Genomic DNA, 21,908 nt, shown 5'->3' on the forward strand with positions numbered 1-21,908 from the left:
GAGTCAGCAGACTGGAGCAGCAGGGGGTGGAGGGGGGTGGAGGCATGGGTATGGTGTGACAGCCGGATGTAAGTTCAGGGTTAAAATAACACTGTCCTCTCTCCCCCTCTCTCTCTCTCTCACACCCACACACACACTCATACACGTTAACTCCCAGAGGCTCCCTTTCCTCCGACTTCTCCTCTGTCAGTCTGGGCCCCCGAGGCCCTCCAAGCATTCAGAGACACTCTCCACAAAAAGCACACTCACTGCTAGCTGCTGCTATTCTGGGAGCTTCCTCTCTGCTTTCTCTTTCAGTCCCTTGGCCTCCATCCTCATACTTCACTGTCTACCTTTTTCCATTCAAATCCAGAGTAATAAGTCAAAGTGCAGATTCATTTGTGTAGCATCACACTCCGTAATGATCTTTGACAAATGCAGGGACACGTTGGGTCATATAACAGACAGTGAACCTAAAAGTCTCTGTACTGTTTTACCAGTCGTGTAGAATTCCAGGAACTGAATCGTGGGCAGACAACTTCCAGTATGAATGGTAAATTAGTAAACCGTACAGGACACCTCTTCAACGTCAACTTGACTTTACTGCAAAGTCTACTGCGCCTACTTGGGGCAACAAAAAGGTTCGTCTTGGGTGCATCGGTACGGTAGACAAACAAGGAGGGACCGCAAAGGAGATACCCATAAACCAATGTAACGGGGCTAGAGAGTCACAAAAATGTCCACAGGCTGACATCAACGCAAAAATCATCTATTTATTCAAGACATCTGTGCACAAAAAAGGCACTAACACCTGTGAACACACCTTTTTTAGACTTGGAGCAACTTAACTTTACTACTAAGTACATTTTTGTTCCCAAAGCTCTCCTCTCTGGCTGGAAGTCACTATTTCAGCTGCTTATTGACAAATGACTGAATGTCTGGAATTATGGAGTTAAATTTTTCTCTTTAGACTGCCTGAAAACACTTAATGATTAATGGGGGTAAATTTGTTCTTCTGAGTTCAAGCCCAGCAAAGTACGCAGCCGTGTTATGGCAACACATCCTCATGTTTGTATGATATCTTATGAAAAGTTCTGGTTCATATGATTTTACAAATTATTGCCCCTGCAGGTTAGGTTTAGGAAAAGAATCATGGTTGGGCGATGTGACGACGAAATGTTACACACACACGTAACATAATAACTCAACTAGACTATGGGTGGAATCACGGAAATACACTTAACCAAAGTATTTAGAAATCCTAAAGCTATGATTTTCAAAACCATTGAAAATACAATTGCTCCTCTTTCTATTGAACTGACACGGAGATGTAGTGCACAGCAAACACCACCAGAGGTCAGTCTCTACTGGTGGAACAGGCAGCCAAGCTGAGAATGGTGTGATAACGTTACAGGACGAATGAAAAATGGGCCAGCAAAGGCAGAGAGGGAGACAGCTGGGAAAAACAAGCAACCCAGACAGGTTTGGTGAGTTTTATTTTGTTTCTGTTAAATTTGAATGAAGTGAACTTTACGAGTTAACAAAGCAAATAAGTTAGTCTTAGCTCAGTGACAGAGAGAAACTTAAATTCAGAGGTAACACTTTTGTGTATTTTCCTGTTTAATAAGACATGTCACAGAAATTTGAGCTTGTGATACGTAGCGAATTCTCTTCACAAACACATCTCCCAGCTAAAACTACATAAACCCTGTGGACCCCGGTGAAATGTCAGGAGGGTATAAAGATATAAAAAAAAATAGATATCACACAAGCCTTACAGTAACTCAATTTGGTTTCACATGGGATGCGAACCTGGTCTCCTCGGTCAAAGTCCTGTGTTAGTTTGAGCCCTCCACCCACCCTGACCTTCCACCCTACGCAAACTTTGTCACACTTTAAACTAAGCGACCTGACTACCTGCTGCACTCCCGTCATATTACAGCAGACAGCCTTGAGCACGTAGATCACATAATCACACCCTGACCGCTCATTATTATGTGGGCGATATAAAATTTATAGCGCATTACTTTTCACAGGTATAAGTGCAAACAGTGAATGAGAACAGCCTGTTGAAATTCAATAAAATCAAAGCAGAGGTGCCAACTCAGAGCTCCAGTAATTTATGACTGCATTCTGCTGCATTCTAGATAACATTTATCAAACAAGCCTGAGCTGTATGTGGCTTGAAGTGGCTCGCCAAAGCACACATGAAACCAAAACAACACTGATTTTATCTTCTCTTCTCATATAAACACTCATCACTTCCTGTGCAGCATGCTATCTCATGAAAAGAATCCTTGATAAAAACACAACATCCATGACAGGAATGACTCAACAAGCTGATTAACATCATCTCAGTAACAAGATGATGCATTCAGAATTTTACGTACGAAAATTACAATAATATAATTGTAAAAGTGTGATTCAAAGTACTCATTAGGCAGCAGAATGGCACTTGTTATACTATATAGTTAGATTATTGTTACTATAAGCACTACTCTGTAGCATTTTAGTGATGTAATGGGTCAAAGTGAAGCTTTGCATAAACTATTTCATACACTGCTTGTTGTTTGATACAGTAAATAATTTTATTAGTTGGCAATCAATTCAATCAATTATATTTAGTCAATGTGTATGTAATCCAGGCCCCCAGGAAGTGCGCCGGGCTTTGAAGCCAATTTTTGTAGTGGCCACACAGCAGTGCTGTAGCTTCCAGGGTATGTCACATGATGCCATGGGGACAAAAAGACCTTTTCCCATAGACTTATATCAGGAAAGAGACGGCTGTAAACCACAGAATACATTTTTTGGAAGGTCACAACACCATCAGGATTTAATCCATTCTATCTGATAACATTTGCAATCTCTACAAGAGCAGCAAAATTAAATTATTTCATCCCCATTCAAGTTAGCAAAGCGCTAAACTGGAAGTAAGCCCCTCGGCTGGTAGAAGTTTGCTGCTTGGCTGTGCTCAGCCGCAGTAAGTCTCTAGTGCACTTCCTCTATGAGCCTAATGATACGCGAGCAGCACTGACCATCTGGAAAATTTTATACCTCGGAAATCAAGCTTTTTGGCTTAATGTGCTACTGAGCAACTTTCATAGCCGCCAATGCTGTATCCAGGTCTCTTAATACATCCATGATGTAAACATCTTTATCTGAAAAATAACCAGGAAGTGCAGCTGTTAAATAAACGTAGTTGAATAAAATGTAAGGTATTTCTCTCTGAAATGTAATGAAGTATAAGGTAGCAAAATATTGAAATACTCAGAGTGCATGTAGAACCTAAAGTAACAGCTGAGGGCAGCAGTACTTGTTCATCCACCACTGTTCTTCACCTTCATTACAGAGGAAATTGACAAGCTTTTCGCTTTAACTAATCATTCTGCATTAAATGGTGACTGCACAATGGAATAGTTTTACAATAATGATCCACTGGTGATTTGATATGTTCCCCATAAGCCTCACTTTCACTATGAAGTTCTGTCTGCTACTAGGTACGACCTCCTGGGAAATGAAGGCTCGATTTAAGAAACAAAGGAAGTGTGTCAACCATTGCACAACCAAAACAGGAAGAGGATAACGCTTTTGCTTTCCCTGGCTGCTATCGGTAGCTTTCTCCAGTTACCAAAGAGTATCAATGTGAGTTCATTGCAGTTACTTTGCCCAGTAGCAGAAATGGTAGTAAGAACTGTGGTAGCTGCTAGGCGCCGAGGAAAGCATTCTGGTTGTCTTTGCAACAGCGGCATCGACACCAGAGGGTGAGTTGAAAAGGTGTCTGTTTCCAATTTGACAAATCTTTTATTGGTCAAACTACAAACGCAATGATTCAGTCAGACGTCAGCCCTGTGTTGAGCAGAGTATCCCCTCTGGCAGAGGAAGGAGGCCTGACCTAAACAGTACTGTGAGATAAGCATCTTTAACGCTCCACCTGCTCCACTTATAGAGCCATTTGCAGACCTAAACACTGATGGTCTGCCTCTGATAAGTAAACAAGTGGCCTGGCAGCAGCATTCGGTCATTCGCGTGGTGTTTCACAAAACAAAAGCATATAGAAAGTGTCAGTGAGTGCACCCACTCACACAAAGGCATGCTGGCACAGTTCCACCATTCACAGGCATGCATACACTCCACACTCACATAGTCTGTTCCTCTCACTTTGCCTCATTCTCTCAAACACACACTCAATTATTATTTCTCTTTGTACTGATCGCAGACGACACCTGTTTGGGAGTGTCTGGCTGGCCGGCATCCTGTGTGTGGGTCTGTTTGTGCCCGAGTAACAGAGGGGTTTCTATCAAAAGCCACCAGTGTGACTCGAACTTCCTCCTACTCTACCTCATCAGCTAAGAATTGTTATTCTGTGACTGTGTCCCGCAAATAGAAAACAAACAAATGTGGGACATGACAAATCCTCCTTTGGATACACAAACACAAGCCTGATGAAACAGGAAGTGGTCAACCACATCCGCCTCCTATTTGTATCTGCGAGACGACCATAAAATCTTCTAAGATGTGAAGAATTTCTGTTTTTCTTCATCACATGAAAAACCAACAGTGAGACCCAAGATGACATCATCCTTGGTATTTGCTTCCCCGCATTTCAAAAGGTGAATAGTTCCCATTCAGACACAGAATGAGCTGAGGAAAGCACAGTCACTGTTTGGCATGATCTCATGTCTGCATAGCTCACACACACCGAGACAGAACAGCAAACCAAACCTGTGTGTGTTTAAACAGTGCACACTACAGCAAAAACATGCACGGCACACAGTCACACCCAGCTGCAGTGAGTTCAGACAACAGACAGCATTGATACAGTGCTGCTGTATCGGACACACTGCACATTATCTCCTTACCTGCAATATTTGAGCCATAGAAACCAGGTTGTTCTTTCCTAGTCTGAGTCCAGCGTCTGTTCTGACACCGTCAGATACTCCCCTCAGGTTGATGACAGAAGGTCAAACACGTGCAGACGAGGCCCCCAGTCCATTGAGGTGAGATTCTGCCCAGCTACAAGTCCATGGCACCACGAGGCACACTCACATGATTTCATCCTCATCCATTGGTCAGCACAAACCCAGGAGTATGTGTCAGGACCGGCCTGAGGGAAGAAAAAACAACAAAAATTGTCACGTTATAGTCTGATGATATGAGGCAGATAAACACCTCTACAAACACCGTGTCTCCCCTGTCCTGGGTGACTGAAAGTGAGCACCCATGGGCCTTTGTGCACCCACAGAGACCTAATACTGTGATGAGAGAGTGAGTCAGGGCCTGGACTCTGGAGGGGTTTACAGAGTTTCAACAGAAAAGGACTTGACTGCCCTGGAGGCCCCCCTGCAGACACACTCAGTTTGAACTCACAGACTCATAATAAGCACAGTTTGTTCTGTGGAAACACGGCAGCAGTTCCTACTTGTTAAAACCTGAAGAGCAGCCACCTTGAAACATATCAACAGATGCTCATTTAAACCTATTAGTAATTTTTATAGGCTAACTAAGACTTAATAGGCTGTGTTACTTACATTGTAAGGCTCAAATATGTTTTGTGGCTTATCTATTTTTTTGGCCACAAATGATCTTAAAGGTTGCCAACCCCTGTCTTAAAGGAATAAGACAGGGGATCATTTGATCATTTGTGTATCAATTACTCAACCCATGTTACGTACGCTAAATTTGTGAATAAAACTTGGTTTATCTCGTATGCCTCCACGGTGAACAATGAATCAAAAAACGGAGAAAATTCTTGATGAATTGAAGTCATGGGGGTCCGCGTTTACAACTATATCAAAACATCCATTTACAAACTGTTACAAAACTTGTGCAGTATAATCCAAGTCTCATTTATCCTGTTGTATGCTCATTACTCCCCAAACAGAAAACCCTTTCCAATAGCTAACTGGACATATCCCCTCTTTAAAGCCAGACTCCATTGACAAAAACAGTAATTTTTCCTCACTGAACACTGGAGCTGCTGGTCTACCACTGCTTCTATCTGTTAGTTTGTATTTTCGTGTGACTTTAGTGAATCAGAGCTAACCCTTTAAAACACCAAAGTCACACAATAACACACACAAACTAACTAACTGCAGCAGTGGTAGACCAGCAGCTCCTGTGTTCAGTGAGGTAAAATTACTGTTTTTGTCAATGGAGTCTGGCTTTGAAGAGAGCAGAGGTAAGTTTCACTGTTAGTTCAGTTTAAATACTGTGGTTTTAGTGAAAATGCATGTGTTTGGGAAGTACTGAGCATTCAGTTATGTGAGTTTGTAAATGGAGGTTTTGATATAGTTTTGCTGTTGATAAACACGGTCTCCTTTAACTTCAATTAATCAAGAATTTTCTCAGTTTTTTCTCAGACTGTCTAGGCGTCCAAGAAAAACAAAATCTTCCTCACAAATTCAACATAACTCAGGGTGAGTAACTGATGTACAAATGGTCATTTTGCGGGGTGGGGTATTCCCTCAAAGCAATTCTTAGATGTCAGTTTAACATCCGTTTGGTTCTTCTTCCACTCTCTTTCAAAGAAAATGAAACCGTACATCTGTAAAGATGCAGCGGAAGCCAAGGTTTGAGCAACAACCATCCGCCCACTCACACTTTGCACATGACCAAACACAGTGCTGCTGGTAACACCTGTGTAAACCACAGAGATGAGTAATTTTCTAACACTGTAGAACTGAAAAGTGAAACTATATTTTTGGTTCAATCTACAGTATAATCAGCCAGAAGCACAACTCTGAAGTTCACATGAAACTCTATTTCACTGTCGCCTGCTGAATCAATAACTTACAGTAAGCTACAACCGGAAGCAACCTCCAATGCCTGATGTGAATCGACTTGACGTTGTTCCAACCAGGTCTGGGGGCTGTGGTAGGAATGCCTGAGGGGCCCAGTGCAGGAGAGGGCAGTATGAATGAATCAATGCAATTCTCATGGACACACGAGGACACAGTCCACCCACCACCTAGTGAAGTAGCTGACTGGAGCCTACAGTGTCAGAGGGGAAGCTCACAACAAGGAGAAACACCAAGCTATTCTTCCTCCCTGCACACGCAACACAAATGACTCCTTTGTCTGTGAGAAAAGAAAGACTTCGTATATAACTGTGCGCGGAGACACACGAGCACGCTGGACAGTAACGCACACCAATCACATACAAGCTCATGGGCGTGAACCATAAACAAATGACCACAACAGTCTGGCAGCATTTCAGTGACAAACAGCCACAGGGATGTCATTCAGTTATCAATACATGTGCTGGTCACACATTAGTGGCTGCATGTTTTTTTATTGACAACAATCTGTAACATGCCAGAGGGTGACAAGCCCAGCGGATTTTACATTTTTGTTACGCAACTCTGTGAGTGGGCAGGGCAGGAAGGAGAAGGTAGTTTGTGGTTGCAGCCCCCACCCTGGCACATAAAGACACATAAACACCACCCTGTCACTAGAGAGCGTAAGAAAGGCCCAAAATAAACTGCACAAACACGGTCAAGCACAGAGGCCACTTAAAACACTGCAAATATACAAGAAAAACAGCTCTATTGCCCAACTGAGGTCAAATAAAAAACCACAGTGACAACCAGCGTCAATAAAAGAGCAGTGTTTACAGTCTATTTACGAGTATGCTCTGACTGAATTTACTGGATTAAACTTCTGCTTAAAATCAGTCTGTCAGTCAGTCCACCACTTTGGTCCACAAAATATCTCAACAACTGCCAGATGAATTTTTGTTTGTGGTCCTCAGAGGATAAATCCTAATGACTTTAATTATCCTCTGACTTTTTCTCTTGCACCACCAGAAGGTTCACATTTGTGGTTTCAAGCAAAATGTCTTCACAGCTGTTGGAGGGACTGTCATGAAATTCAGTACAGACGTTCATGTTCTCCTCAGGATGACCTGCAGCAACTTTGGTGAGCCCTTAAGGTTTCCCTCACGTCACTGATTTCACTCCTAAAAATGAATCTCTGTTCATCGTATTTCGCCATGAAAAAATGCCTTATATGTAACTCTGCATCGTCACCATCATTTAGCATGTGTGGAAACCATTTAACACCAGTGTGATGAAAGAAAATCTCCAGTAAATCTGGGTAACTTTATTAAAATGATGACTTATAAAATAACGAGAAATCACTATTTTGAGAAAGTTTCTCATTATTTGGAGTTACTAAATCATTATTGTGAGAAAAATTCTTTCTACAATGACTAACAGGACCTTTGTTTTATCATCATACGACTGGCGGAAATTGTTACATCCCTCCCATCGCTCACCTGCAGCTCAAGCATACCTACTCTTCTTTGACTTTGCTCATCAAACTCACAAACCTTTCATGATTTAATGGGTAACAGATAGTATGACTACTTTGCAGCTAACACGCTAATAACGTTTTACAAAGATTAAATAAACCATGTTTCCCATTGCCAGCTCTGACAAGTTGAAGTGAATGTGAAACTTAGCTTGCAAAATACCAATACATAACCTGGCTTTTCCTCTGATAGCCTTTGTTTCTCCATGGCGTTATGTCACTGGTTTCTTAGCTATGTGACATATGAAACCCTGGTCATCAGGATCACTGGTTTTGGGACTGTGATTGGTTACTGCAGTTTCTAGGTCAGAATGCTCAGCCATGGTGTCAACTGCTTATTTTGCTCATGATATATCTTGTAGTATGAACAACACATGGACATATTAACAGGGTTACAAACTTGATTTTCATATTTTCATCTTACAGTATCAGGCCAAAACGAATATGCAATTACTTTGGTTTATGACCTCATTCCTGAAAAACTAATGATGTTCCTATTCAATTTTGTTTTTAATGCAAATTAGCAAATGTAGGCAAACTAGCATTACAGATAGTGGACAAGGTTAACATTACCTGCTAAGCATGCATGTTAATATTGTCATTATGAGCATGTTAGCATGCTGATGTTAGCGTTTAGCTCAAAGCACCACTGTGTCCAAATATGGCCTCACTGGGCCGCTAGCATGGCTGTGGACACCTTAGCATGTTTTATGCATTAGTGTGTGTATTTCCTTTCTTATGTTGGCTCACTTCTGACATGTCTGTCCTCTTTGATTACAGCATGACCAGTCAAAGCTCCACTGGTGTTCAAGCGCCTTGCTTGTTGGCACCTCATCAGTGGTCAGCAACTAACATCTTGGGAGCAACTGACTTGCCCTCAACATTTTCATACCAAGTTTACATGATGCAAATTCAGTCAGAAACAAAGCTAAATTTGTTCCCACAGTCCAGCTGTATGAAACTTAGTATGATGATACCAGTTTACCACAAAATGAAACACGATCATCTATACATGTTACGGCATTACTGAAACAATATTAGCACATGAAGCTCGTCATCCCGTCTGCTGACTCTTTGTCTTTGTAAATAAGCTTATAATTAACTAGGATTGGTCAGGCTGAATAGAAAGCCTGCCTCTCCTGTCTTTTCCATTGCAGAGTCACTGCTGATTCATGCACTCCACTGTCAACAGAAAAGCCTTTCATTCATGCTGCCTCCCCCCACTGATGAAGTCAACATGGCACCACTCACCAAAAAAAAAGTGTTTTGAATTGCATCATCTTCAGTTTACCAGGACCTCTTGAACACTGACAATGGCCTTTGTCTTAGACTGTGCTGTATTTTAAACTCGTCTGTTAACCATTTATACAGTAAATCATTTTCAGACCAACAACATTTTGTAATATACTGTGTGATATTCAGAGAAAATTCAGAGATTAAAATTGTAAATTTACAAGACAAAAATGTAAATAATTTCTCAGAAGTTTGCCTATTGGGTTTTCTGTCAGAAATTCAGATGACGGAGTATAAAGAGTGTCAAAGTCCATAAAGGGAGGACATTGTGGTGGATAAATGGATAAATAAACACAATGTCTTTACTGGGCATTCAAACAACTCAACATCTCAATGTTTGCTAGGATTCCCGATTTACTAATGAAGTTGAGCCAACATTGCAAGGTAAAGACGCAATGTGGTCCCTTGACAAAACAAATAAAAAAATAAAACACTGTTTTCCGAGTTTATTTCTTGTAAATCTGTGCCTTTACCATCCCAGTGAATATCCAAGTTTTTCCTCAGAGATTTGGTTTTTTTCCTCTTAAATTTACCACTTAAATCTTACTGAATATCCAAGTTTTTCTCATAAATTTGTGAGTTTTTCACATAAAGTTACCATTTTAATCTCAGAGAATATCCATGTTTTTCCTCCTAAATTTGTGATTTTTTTCTCATAAACGTATTACTTAAATTTAAAGAATATTCAAGTGTTTTTAGCGTAAATTTTTTTCCTCTGAAATTTAACACTTATAGCTTATTAAATAGCCAAGTTTTTTCTCCTAAATTTATGACTTTTTCACGTAAAATTACAAGTGTTTTCTCGTACATTTACCACTTAAATCTTTCTTTTTCTTATAAATTTGTCACTTAAATTTGAAAGAATATCTACGGTTTTTCCTTGTAAATTTTAGATTCTTGCAAATCTACCACTTAAATCTTACAGAACATTCAAGTTTTTTTTCCTCGTAAAATTACCACTTTAATCTCAAGAATATCCAAGTTTTTCCTCGTAAATTCGTGAGTTTTTTTACACATAAAATTACCACTTTACTCTCTGAGAATATCCAGGTGTTTTCTCATAAATTTGTGTTTACTTTTTCTTATAAATTTGTCACTTAAATTTCAAAGAATATCCAAGTTTTTTTCCTTGTAAATTTGTGATATTTTTTTCTTCAAATCTACCATTTAAATCTTACAGAACATCCAATATTTTTTTCTCGTAAAATTACCACTTTAATCTCAAAGAATATCCAAATTTTTCCACATAAAATTTCCCCTTTAATCTTTAAGAATATCCGAGTGTTTTTAGCGTAAATTTGCAATTTCTTTTTTCTCGGAAATTTAACACTTCAATCTTACAGAATATCCAGTTTCTTGTAAAATTGTTTTTTCTCTGAATACTTCCCCCTCCCTGGCTCTTTTTTTTAACCTGCGATGGTCCTACCACACCATCATACTTATGACACTTACTTAACCATAGAATTAAAACCTGACATGGTATATGTGTAATATACTAACTTCTCATTTAGTTTCTTAACAGAACTCTTGTTTTGATGATGTTTCTATAAACACTGAATGACAATACTTCCATGATCAGGCTACTATGGTAATAAGAGCTGAACTAGTTGGCCAGGCCAACTCTATTCTCTCCTGAGGACAAAGCAAAGCTGCAATGAGGAAGATGAGACACCATGAAGAGGTGAGAGGAGTGAAACACAATCTTCTCCCACCAACAGAAGAGACAGTCCAAGAAAACCAGGACACTCTCTACAGCTGTCTCACACTCACACAGCTATAGTGTGTGTGAGTAACACAGTGGACAGAAAAGAAGAATAAACCACAGTGTAACATCGTCAATAGACTTAGACAACTCGTCATGTTTAGACATTACTGCAAACTTTAAACTTGATAAATTAGAGCCTTGTTCACCTAATCAGTTGTTAGTTACTATATCAGATGGGCACCATGACTACATTAACACGCACACTAATATCCCATTATTATTCCCAATATGACAATATTTTGAATTTGATGAGCGTCATGTGAACAGCATATTCTGTTCAGATATCCCAAATTAGGCCTTATTCCAAATGTAGCATTTTCCAATTAACACCTGTGGGATATATCAGCATTTTTCACTTTTTAGGATCATTCTTTAGACACGTACACAGCATATTCTGAACATGAGTTTTAACAGGGTTTTTTCCACAGTTTGTGACATATGAGAAACACACTTATATTTAACATTATAAAAAACTTGCATATCAACAGGTTTTTGGATGTGCGCAAATTTCAAGAAGGTGACCTAAGCAATTAAAGAGGGAGGCTGTCCAACAAGTCTGCCATCGGGGGAAAACTGCGAAAAATTCCTATTTTAATGCAAAATGGCATAAGCTGCTAAAGCCGTTCAACTTTTCCATATTTTGAAGTGATAAATGACAGATAAGGGCGCGTTAATCAGAGTATGCACAGCTGCGTGTAAGCAGGAATATTAGGGGAATATTCATTTTCAGCATCCATGTAAACAGCTGAGTGGGCATATTGTCTCTTCAAGAATAAGGGCAAAAACTGGAATGTCTGGTGGAAGTAAACTTGGTCAACGAATCTTACCATCGCTAGTAGTGACAGCTCAACAGCTACAATTAATCTGTATTTGTCTTACTGTCAACAAACCTCATGAGAAGACCACACCCGATTCTGCATTTAGTCACGCAAATCAGAAACAACTGTTCAATATGAAATATTTGCCTAGCCATTCCTCTTTTTCCACACAGAGTTTGAGAGTTTATATGAGGTTCAGCAGGACGCTCAGGGTGACGGTGATGTTCACGTAACATAGTTAACAAGGCAAGTTAACCATTCAAGCATGCTAACTATGCTAACGTTGGATCAGAAATGTGCAACAAAAGCTAGAGACTATATTGTATTAAGTGGCTGTGAGCTTTTAATTCATCCTTTCTAAGTACAAGGCAGAATTTAACATTATCTAACAGCCTGACTGGGCAAATTATCTCCGCCCTCTGCCCTCTCGGGACAGCTGCCTCAGTCTTACTCAGCTTCAGCCTGGGTCTGGGTCTGCAGCTGCCTGTACCAGAGAGCAGAGCAGCATGAACATGAGGAGCACTCATTCTCTCAAGAAGTATACTCACTGACCAAAAAGGTCTCTGACTGATGATTCGAATCTTCAACTTTAAGGGGGCAGCCTTTAAAACTAGACCACTTCTTAATACTTTCCAACATCCCTACCCTTCTTTTTAAAAAGGTTGACAAATAATTAATTACATTTTTTTTTTAGAAGATTTTTCTTAAATGACACTGGATGCCGTCATTTTTTAAATCAAATGTAACTGAAAACAGGAGTAAATAGTGCTTTTGTTGGGGACTATTTTCAGCTGCGGATTAATACAGATTTGGTGTTCTGGCGAGTATTTACAGCCCCAGGATGGCTTATGATTGACTCAAAATAAACTACACCGCTTGTGGTTATCATAATGAAGAAACATGACAACAGTGCTGTTCACTGTTTAGTTTTTAATACCTTTTTTCACAAAACAATACAAAGTATAAAAAATTGCTAACTGCTAAATCTGGTACATTTCTTCTGTTTAAAGAGATGTATGATTTCTGTACATGGTCTCCAATGAGTCAAACAGCTTCAATTCTTCATATCATTTTACTGTTCATTCTCTGCAGCACTGTAAAACTTGCACACTGACATCGTATCCCCCGACTGTCATTCTGAATTACCATTTTGGTCTTGCACTATAAACTACAGCTTGAATTGCTCTGAGTCATCGAGTGTTTAACTCCTGCAGGAAGGTGGTGTAACACTGCTGTTAACTGTCACATCCTGTTGGGGAGTTGCCCTCATTTGACACTATTCCTGTATTTCTAACTGTTTGCTGGGCATCGAGCCAGCGCTGACAGATAGTTTCCTCTCAATAGATCTCATATGTCCAATCACCTGTAATTATACTGTCTCAGGGCAGTAATAAGAGTTTTAATGCTACCATCTTTGAAGGGCTGTGTTTGAACATGTCTGGTTCCTTTCATTTTCAAAAGACCCTTACTAGGAATTACAATGCAGGAGGAAGCACCTTGACATCCACTATGACAGACACACACAGCCTTACAACAACACAGGAGTGGTGGCTGTACAGATTTCAGCTCCTTCATTTCAAAAATTGTGACATACTGTAATTACCGTAACCCACCCTCTTTTTTAGGGTCTCATGTACCCACACAGATCTGTTTCCCTGTGCCAAACGAACTATTTTACCGACAGCCTCTCACCCTCAACCAGAGCTACAGCAAGTACCCTCTGCTTGAACATTTTAGTAACTAGCTGCTAATTACTGTGAAATAAAATTAAATACAGTAAAAAATGGTAGATTGATTACAGAAAAAAGGCACAGACAGTGATCAGGGCCTAATGCTTCATGTGTCTTGACCCTGAAAGTCAGCAGAGGCCTTTCAAATTTACAGCATTTTTGTTTAATTAGTAAAAAGCCATAAATCACAGCTCATAAAATGGCCCACATAAAACACACGCAGGAAACCAACTGTCAACCCTTCATGTAAATGTTAACATCAGTAAGAGTCATACAACTGTGGCCTGTGTGTCTGCCACTGAATTAGTCTTTAGTGAGGAGAGCATGACTGACATTGTGTCAGTAAATGTGTTTAACTGCATTTATATCATATGACCTCAGCCTCACCCTACTAGTTTAGTGGTTAACTGAACATCCTGCGAGGAATAACATCAGAGCTGGATTTTTGAGCAGCAATCAAAACAGAGTTGTTTACAAAATATAACAGAAGACTAAGAGAAAACAAACCATTTTTTCTAAAGGATGAATATATTACCTATTTCAGCATTTTAAAAACGTGTAAATCTGATGGTTTTACAAGTTTCTGGTGTTTCAAAGGGTTAGTTCAGATTCACCAAAGTCACACAACAACACTAACTAACTGATACAGGCAGCAGTAGACCAGCAACTCCTGTGTTCTGGAGGTAAAATGACTGTTTTTGTCAGTGGAGTTTGGCTTTGAAGAGAGTATAGATAGATATAGGAATGGGTAATATGACCTATAAATCATATTGCAATATTTTTAGGCTATTTTGCAACACACAATTTATATCTTTCTATTTTGAAATCACCTCTTAAATAGACTACTAAAATACTTAACTACTAAATTAGGCCTGTCACGATAACAATTTTGCTGGGCGATTAATTGCGTCAGAAATTATTGCGTTAAGCGATGCTGTTTTTAGGACATTTTTTAAACTTATATAATGATAATAAAGGCATAATGATGCAAATACAGCCTTTAAAAGAGAAATAAACATTTATTTAACAAAAATATTAAGGACTGCAAAAAAGAACATTTGAATATCCGAAATAACGTAAAAATATCTAAATAAATAAATAAATACAAAAAAATAGACTCTCAGTCTCTCACTCTCGGCTGTGCAGTTAAGTTCTTCGTATTCACTCTTTTTGTTGAGATAGTTGTAGAACAAACCCGGCATACCAGCTCGTCCAAATTACTGGGTTCCCCTCTGTCATTTGGTTTAAATCCAAAACACTCCCACACAGGGGCTGTGGCATTTGGTTTAGGAACCAGTTCCCTGTCTTTCTCTTACGCTCAACTCACTTTTCTCCACCTCGTCTCCCCCTCACGAAGATCGCACTGTGTCTGTAGCCCATAGCCCCGCCTCCTCCACAGAGACAAAGACACTCAAAGACAAGAGGAAAACAAACACGCATGAATATGGCAGTTAATCCCTTTTAATTTATTGTGCAATTAACCGACTTATCGCATATCGCGACAGGCCTATACTAAATAAAGTACTGTTAAAATTAAGTTAAAAAAAGTTCTGTTACACTTGAGTTAAATTAAATATTTTTATAATGAAACAAATCAAAGCGATTCTGAAGTATCCGGCTCGTTTCAAGCTTGACGTGTTTGCTGTTAACTTAAAACTTTCCATTAACAGTTGGGAGCAGTTAGGGGAAAGTTAAACCATAAAGCGGCACTGTTAAACGTGAGGATTCATTCACTGTGAGCTGAAAACAAACTAGTTCAAGTTCATGTATTGATAATATTCTGAAGTCGCACTGGTGCTCCATGGTTGCAAAATGAGACAAAACAGTTGTGGTCTAGAGCCCTACACGCATCGCCTGCTCACACACCATCGTCCAGGAAAAAGTGGTCTGAATGGGTGATGAAGTGCGTGTGACGTATCATGTTTGTGAGTCTTTTTTTGTGTGTCTGTGAGAAGTAGAGTTGAAAGGAGAGAGCAGGAGGACCGAAATGCCGAGGCAAGTCTCATGCCGATAGCTTAAAAAGAAGATGTGACAATTTATATTCAACGTTCGTGATAAAGTCATTTTATGTATCCCATGTGGAACAAGCTGCGGAACATCAAGTATAATTGATATATTGCTCACCTCTTGATGGATTTAACAGCTTCAGTTCCCCGTAGGAAAGAGCTATTTGACGGCAAGGTAAAGCAGTGAAAATATTAGAAATGTGGAACTTTTAACTGACACCAAATTTATTTAGGTGGCTAGAATAGGTTTTGCTGCTGCTGCTCCCATCCAGTCCAAAGTTGGAAGTTCAATTTTCCCCTCAAGGACACTTTCGCAGGACATGTGGGCTGCACAATATCAAGCCCCTCTGATGACTAGATGACATCACGAGCACTTCACAGGAAGTCTGGAAATACCTCAACAAGATACAGCATCAGTATTTATGTGAGCACTCCCACTATGACCAGAGACCAGCAGTGTGTCATATTCAGTCGAAAACTGGATCATGTCTACCTCAAACATGGAGTAAACCTGGGGAGATGTTTACAAGGTACAGCAGGTGAAAAGTGGAAGTAGTTACAGCCATATCTGTGACAATGTGAAGGGTCAAGGTAGGGGCAGGAGATAAAGGAAATCATACTCTTCATATAATCAACAGCATGCAACCCTGATAGTAGAAACCAAGACCAGACATCATAGTGGCGACAAAACTGTAGTGCCGAATTTAATAAATTTGTATTTAGAATATTAAATATGGCCTTATAGCTTGTGTTCAGATGACTCTACGGTATTGGAAGGAACCTCAAGGAACCTCACTAAATATGTGGATAATTCAAATGATGCGTGTGAAAAGATGCTGGGAAGATTAAATTGGAAAAATGATATGGTTAATTAGGGCTGGGCGGTATACTGGTTTGTACCGAAAACTGGTATTTATTTTCATTATGATATGAATTTTTCATATACCGCAATACCGGTGAATAGCCCAACAACGTCCGGAACGTGCACGGCGAGAAAGTGTTTCAGCGGAGACCCATTTCACCGCTGCACACCATAGGCACGCTTGAGCGGGTGAGAGTAAGAGCATAGAAAAGTTTAGAGGGGAGAATGGCTGCCGGAGAGAGTCCTGAAAGCAAAGCAACTGTACACAATTCTCCTCTGCCCTCTGTATCACGCACAGCGGAGTTTCGCCCTGATGCGCACACACCCACACCAACACAAAGCGCGCACACACAGGTGTGCACACTAGAGCACAGCTCGGACCGCATTTTCCTTACCGAAGACGACCCATCCCGAGTCCGAGACAGTTACAGCCGGGCTCCACCGGGCACGTCAGAGGCGCGACACGTCTGCAGCGCGAGTCCCGTAGCAGCTCACCTCCCTGTTAATCAATTACAGTGGCTCCACCGGCAATGGGAGCGGCGCGACCACCCCCATCTGTCGTGCGACAACTCTCTATTTTACGCAGCTCTTCTATTTTTGTCGTGGTACGCTCCCCTACGCGACCCTCCAGCAGATAAAAACTACATGAAATAGTGTGCTTAACGAGCACAATGTGTTTTTAAATGAATAAACCATTATCAGAGGTGATATGTGATGATTTTTTTTCATGTATTTACCCATGTTTATCCGTGACATTGTGTAAATGTCCGTGGCGGACATTTGAAAGCGAGTAGATGACAAACAGTACAGTAAACTTGTAGATAACTCAAATATATGTAATAACTTAGGTGGAAAATGCTTTAACATTTCATGCAGCCTACATGCAGCCTCTCGGCTTGGCAAACAGTAAACAACCCCGCTGGCTTCTCTACGTGTCGCTTCTGTACGCAGTCAGTGGAGTCCAAATGAATGGAGCGGAGCGTGTGTTGTGTTCAGGCATTGTCAGGTAAATAACAAATTCCGGCACTTGAATAGGCCATAGCACAACACAGCAGCACGTCAAGTTGGCCGAACCTGAGCAAAATACCGTGTAATACGGGGATCCAATATGATTTTTTCTTAAAACCGTGATATGAAAATTTTGTCATACCGCCCAGCCCTATGGTTAATGAACAACGGAACGTTTCAACAGATGAATGTCTGGAGGGAACTATTTGATCATGTAAAGACACTGATAATGCCGTGTGGTACACTTGTAAGTGACACGTTGCACTAAAGATTGGCTTACCACTGCAATGATTAGCTGCCTTTCCTGTACTAATGTCTGTGAATATTTACTGGGCTCCGTGCAAGTGTCTTTTTGTTTTTGAATGTCATGTAATTTCGTTAATGATTTCCATGTTTAAATGCAATAAAAATGTTAATAACAAAAAAATTATGTCAGCATTAAAAATGACTCAAATTCATGTTGTATTGATGGATGTGGTATTATTTGTATTTCCACTAAGAAAAAGATCAGTGCAGCTTTGCTTTCACATCTAATGAAATCATACAGCTTCCTGCTACAATACCAGACCCAAAAAGTGCTGTGAAGCCATGCAGCCTGTGTGCTGAAGCTTGTGTTTAATAACAGCCTTTGCATGATACTATCATACTGATTAAAAGACAGTTCGACAACAGCGTGTCTGACACTTCAACCACACCAAAGCTTCAACACGGTGGCAGGAACATCACATCAGACATTTTCTCTAACATCATTTTCTGTCTTTGTCTATTGTCCAAAGTGTGCAACAGTACCATGTATATAACACTGACTTATCCAGCAGAGTTTTGTGGTAAAATACAAATACAGAGACCATGGAATAATAAGAGTAGTTCAGAAAATCCTGCATTAAATCAGCAAGTGAGGTAACATTTCAGTTTGAGTTCCCATTGCTTTAAATGTCCCTTTCAAGACCTTTACAAGCTCAAATTAATTTGTCTTGTAACTGTTACTGTCATTATTCTTCTGTACTGATTCTCTCATTTATATTACTTACTGGTGTTTGTTTCTTACTTTTACTTATATTACCATCTACTGTCTTTTTATTGTCTAATTTTACTGTCTATTTGCCCTTGTTTTAATGTGTGTCATTTTTAAAACTTCATTAAAAGCACTCTGAGATTCATCTCAATATAATTTAAGTTTATTATTATCATCAACTAGTGAAATATTGATTCTGTCAAACTGAAAGCCAATAATTTTCATCGCACTAGGGGCGGGTGTATGGCCCTAAAATAATATCACAATATTTCATGGTATTTTTTTTTGAAAACGATACTCTTGACGATACAACAAATTAGTTTAAAATATATAATTTTATTTATAATTTAAGAACACAGAATTGCAACAAAATAGGTGATATCGTTTTACAGTTTTCTTCAAATATTCAGTAAAAACTAAAATGATCTCTCATTTCAGTGACTCACAGTAAGATTTAGATTCTATATACAATATCTATAGTTCAATAAAATAAATAAATTAGGCATTTAAACAGCTCCCAAATACAAAAAAATTGTCCCCTGGGATCTGTATATATAAATCAACAGGTGATTTCCTTTTTTTTTAGCAAAATCCTACATGATTGAGTTGTTTTTTTTCCCACCTGGACCTTTATGCGCTGCCATTTCTCCTCTAATCATCACGCTGTAACCTGTGAGAGGCTGTTATGATACCACAACTATCACACATTCACATATGTGTAGTTTTTTGTTGAGCCGCGAGCATCACATAGGTTTACATTTCCAAAGGTTTATGACAAAATCACTTGACGACACCGGCTCCTGTGTGTGCACGGCGAGAGAGGAGAGGGAGAGACGCTGTGCTGCTGCCAGAGGAGCCGCTGAATGAGTTCCCTCTGAGCGGTAAGTCACTAAAAGAGTCTGAGAAGTCCGGGGCTGTTCATAAAACATTCAGGACACCACAGTTTATTCCACACTACTGAAGCTGCTCCTCTTTGGAACCACCATGGAGTTGGTAATAATTTAGCTTTCAGCCATGCTTATTGTTGCCGTGGGTGACAGTATGGCATCGATATACAGTACAGGCCAAAAGTTTGGACACACCTTCTCATTCAATGCGTTTTCTTTATTTTCATGACTGTTTACATTGTAGATTCTCACTGAAGGCATCAAAACTATGAATGAGCACGTGTGGAGTTATGTACTTAACAAAAAAAGGTGAAATAACTGAAAACATGTTTTATATTCTAGTTTCTTCAAAATAGCCACCCTTTGCTCTGATTACTGCTTTGCACACTCTTGGCATTCTCTCCATGAGCTTCAAGAGGTAGTCACCTGAAATGGTTTTCCAACAGTCTTGAAGGAGTTCCCAGAGGTGTTTAGCACTTGTTGGCCCCTTTGCCTTCACTCTGCGGTCCAGCTCACCCCAAACCATCTCAATTGGGTTCAGGTCCGGTGACTGTGGAGGCCAGGTCATCTGCCACAGCACTCCATCACTCTCCTTCTTGGTCAAATAGCCCTTACACAGCCTGGAGGTGTGTTTGGGGTCATTGTCCTGTTGAAAAATAAATGATCGTCCAACTAAACGCAAACCGGATGGGATGGCATGTCGCTGCAGGATGCTGTGGTAGCCATGCTGGTTCAGTGTGCCTTCAATTTTGAATAAATCCCCAACAGTGTCACCAGCAAAACACCCCCACACCATCACACCTCCTCCTCCATGCTTCACAGTGGGAACCAGGCATGTGGAATCCATCCGATCACCTTTTCTGCGTCTCACAAAGACACGGCGGTTGGAACCAAAGATCTCAAATTTGGACTCATCAGACCAAAGCACAGATTTCCACTGGTCTAATGTCCATTCCTTGTGTTTCTTGGCCCAAACAAATCTCTTCTGCTTGTTGCCTCTCCTTAGCAGTGGTTTCCTAGCAGCTATTTGACCATGAAGGCCTGATTCGCGCAGTCTCCTCTTAACAGTTGTTCTAGAGATGGGTCTGCTGCTAGAACTCTGTGTGGCATTCATCTGGTCTCTGATCTGAGCTGCTGTTAACGATTTCTGAGGCTGGTGACTCGGATGAACTTATCCTCAGAAGCAGAGGTGACTCTTGGTCTTCCTTTCCTGGGTCGGTCCTCATGTGTGCCAGTTTCGTTGTAGCGCTTGATGGTTTTTGCGACTCCACTTGGGGACACATTTAAAGTTGCAATTTTCCGGACTGACTGACCTTCATTTCTTAAAGTAATGATGGCCACTCGTTTTTCTTTAGTTAGCTGATTGGTTCTTGCCATAATATGAATTTTAACAGTTGTCCAATAGGGCTGTCGGCTGTGTATTAACCTGACTTCTGCACAACACAACTGATGGTCCCAACCCCATTGATAAAGCAAGAAATTCCACTAATTAACCCTGATAAGGCACACCTGTGAAGTGGAAACCATTTCAGGTGACTACCTCTTGAAGCTCATGGAGAGAATGCCAAGAGTGTGCAAAGCAGTAATCAGAGCAAAGGGTGGCTATTTTGAAGAAACTAGAATATAAAACATGTTTTCAGTTATTTCACCTTTTTTTGTTAAGTACATAACTCCACGTGTTCATTCATAGTTTTGATGCCTTCAGTGAGAATCTACAATGTAAATAGTCATGAAAATAAAGAAAACGCATTGAATGAGAAGGTGTGTCCAAACTTTTGGCCTGTACTGTATCAACAAGTCAAAATATTGCAAGTATCACGATATGAATTTTTCCTATTTATATATATTTTCCTATCACTTACCACATATCATTTATAAAAATTAAACACAATATGCTATGGCAACACCCCTACATCACACTACAAGCCTTTTAAAGTCAGACACTCAAATGTGTATCGACTGACTGCGCCAAGCTAAATTCATGCAAGTTAGACGTTCTTATACTTTACTGTAAACATTAAAACACACAGTTAATCGAATCACACCGAGCTGTGTGGCGTTCAGCAACGACTACCTGATTCATCAACGGTCTACTGTACAAGAGTAACCTGGACTTTACCCTGTCGGACGACAGTGGATAAGTCGGATTTTATAGTCAAACACTGGCAACATTAAGGTTAATAGTACCAATAAAAACAGTAATGGGCAAAAGGGTTACATAATGCTGAGCATAAA

The 21,908-nt window shown here is 40.1% G+C and overlaps 1 protein-coding gene across 1 annotated transcript in view; it reads right to left on the reverse strand.

Annotated features, from left to right (window-relative positions):
* The window catches only part of tnk2b (tyrosine kinase, non-receptor, 2b), a 101,596-nt gene that overhangs the window by 74,410 nt on the left and 5,278 nt on the right, over nt 1-21,908 (reverse strand). Inside the window, exon 2 of the mRNA XM_049597255.1 lies at nt 4,839-5,083. Coding sequence (XP_049453212.1) covers nt 4,839-4,856 — 18 coding nt within the window. The 5' untranslated portion in view covers nt 4,857-5,083. The remainder of the gene's footprint in view (nt 1-4,838; nt 5,084-21,908) is intronic.

This window comes from Epinephelus fuscoguttatus, linkage group LG15, assembly GCF_011397635.1.
Source record: "Epinephelus fuscoguttatus linkage group LG15, E.fuscoguttatus.final_Chr_v1".
Lineage (NCBI taxonomy): Eukaryota > Metazoa > Chordata > Actinopteri > Perciformes > Serranidae > Epinephelus > Epinephelus fuscoguttatus.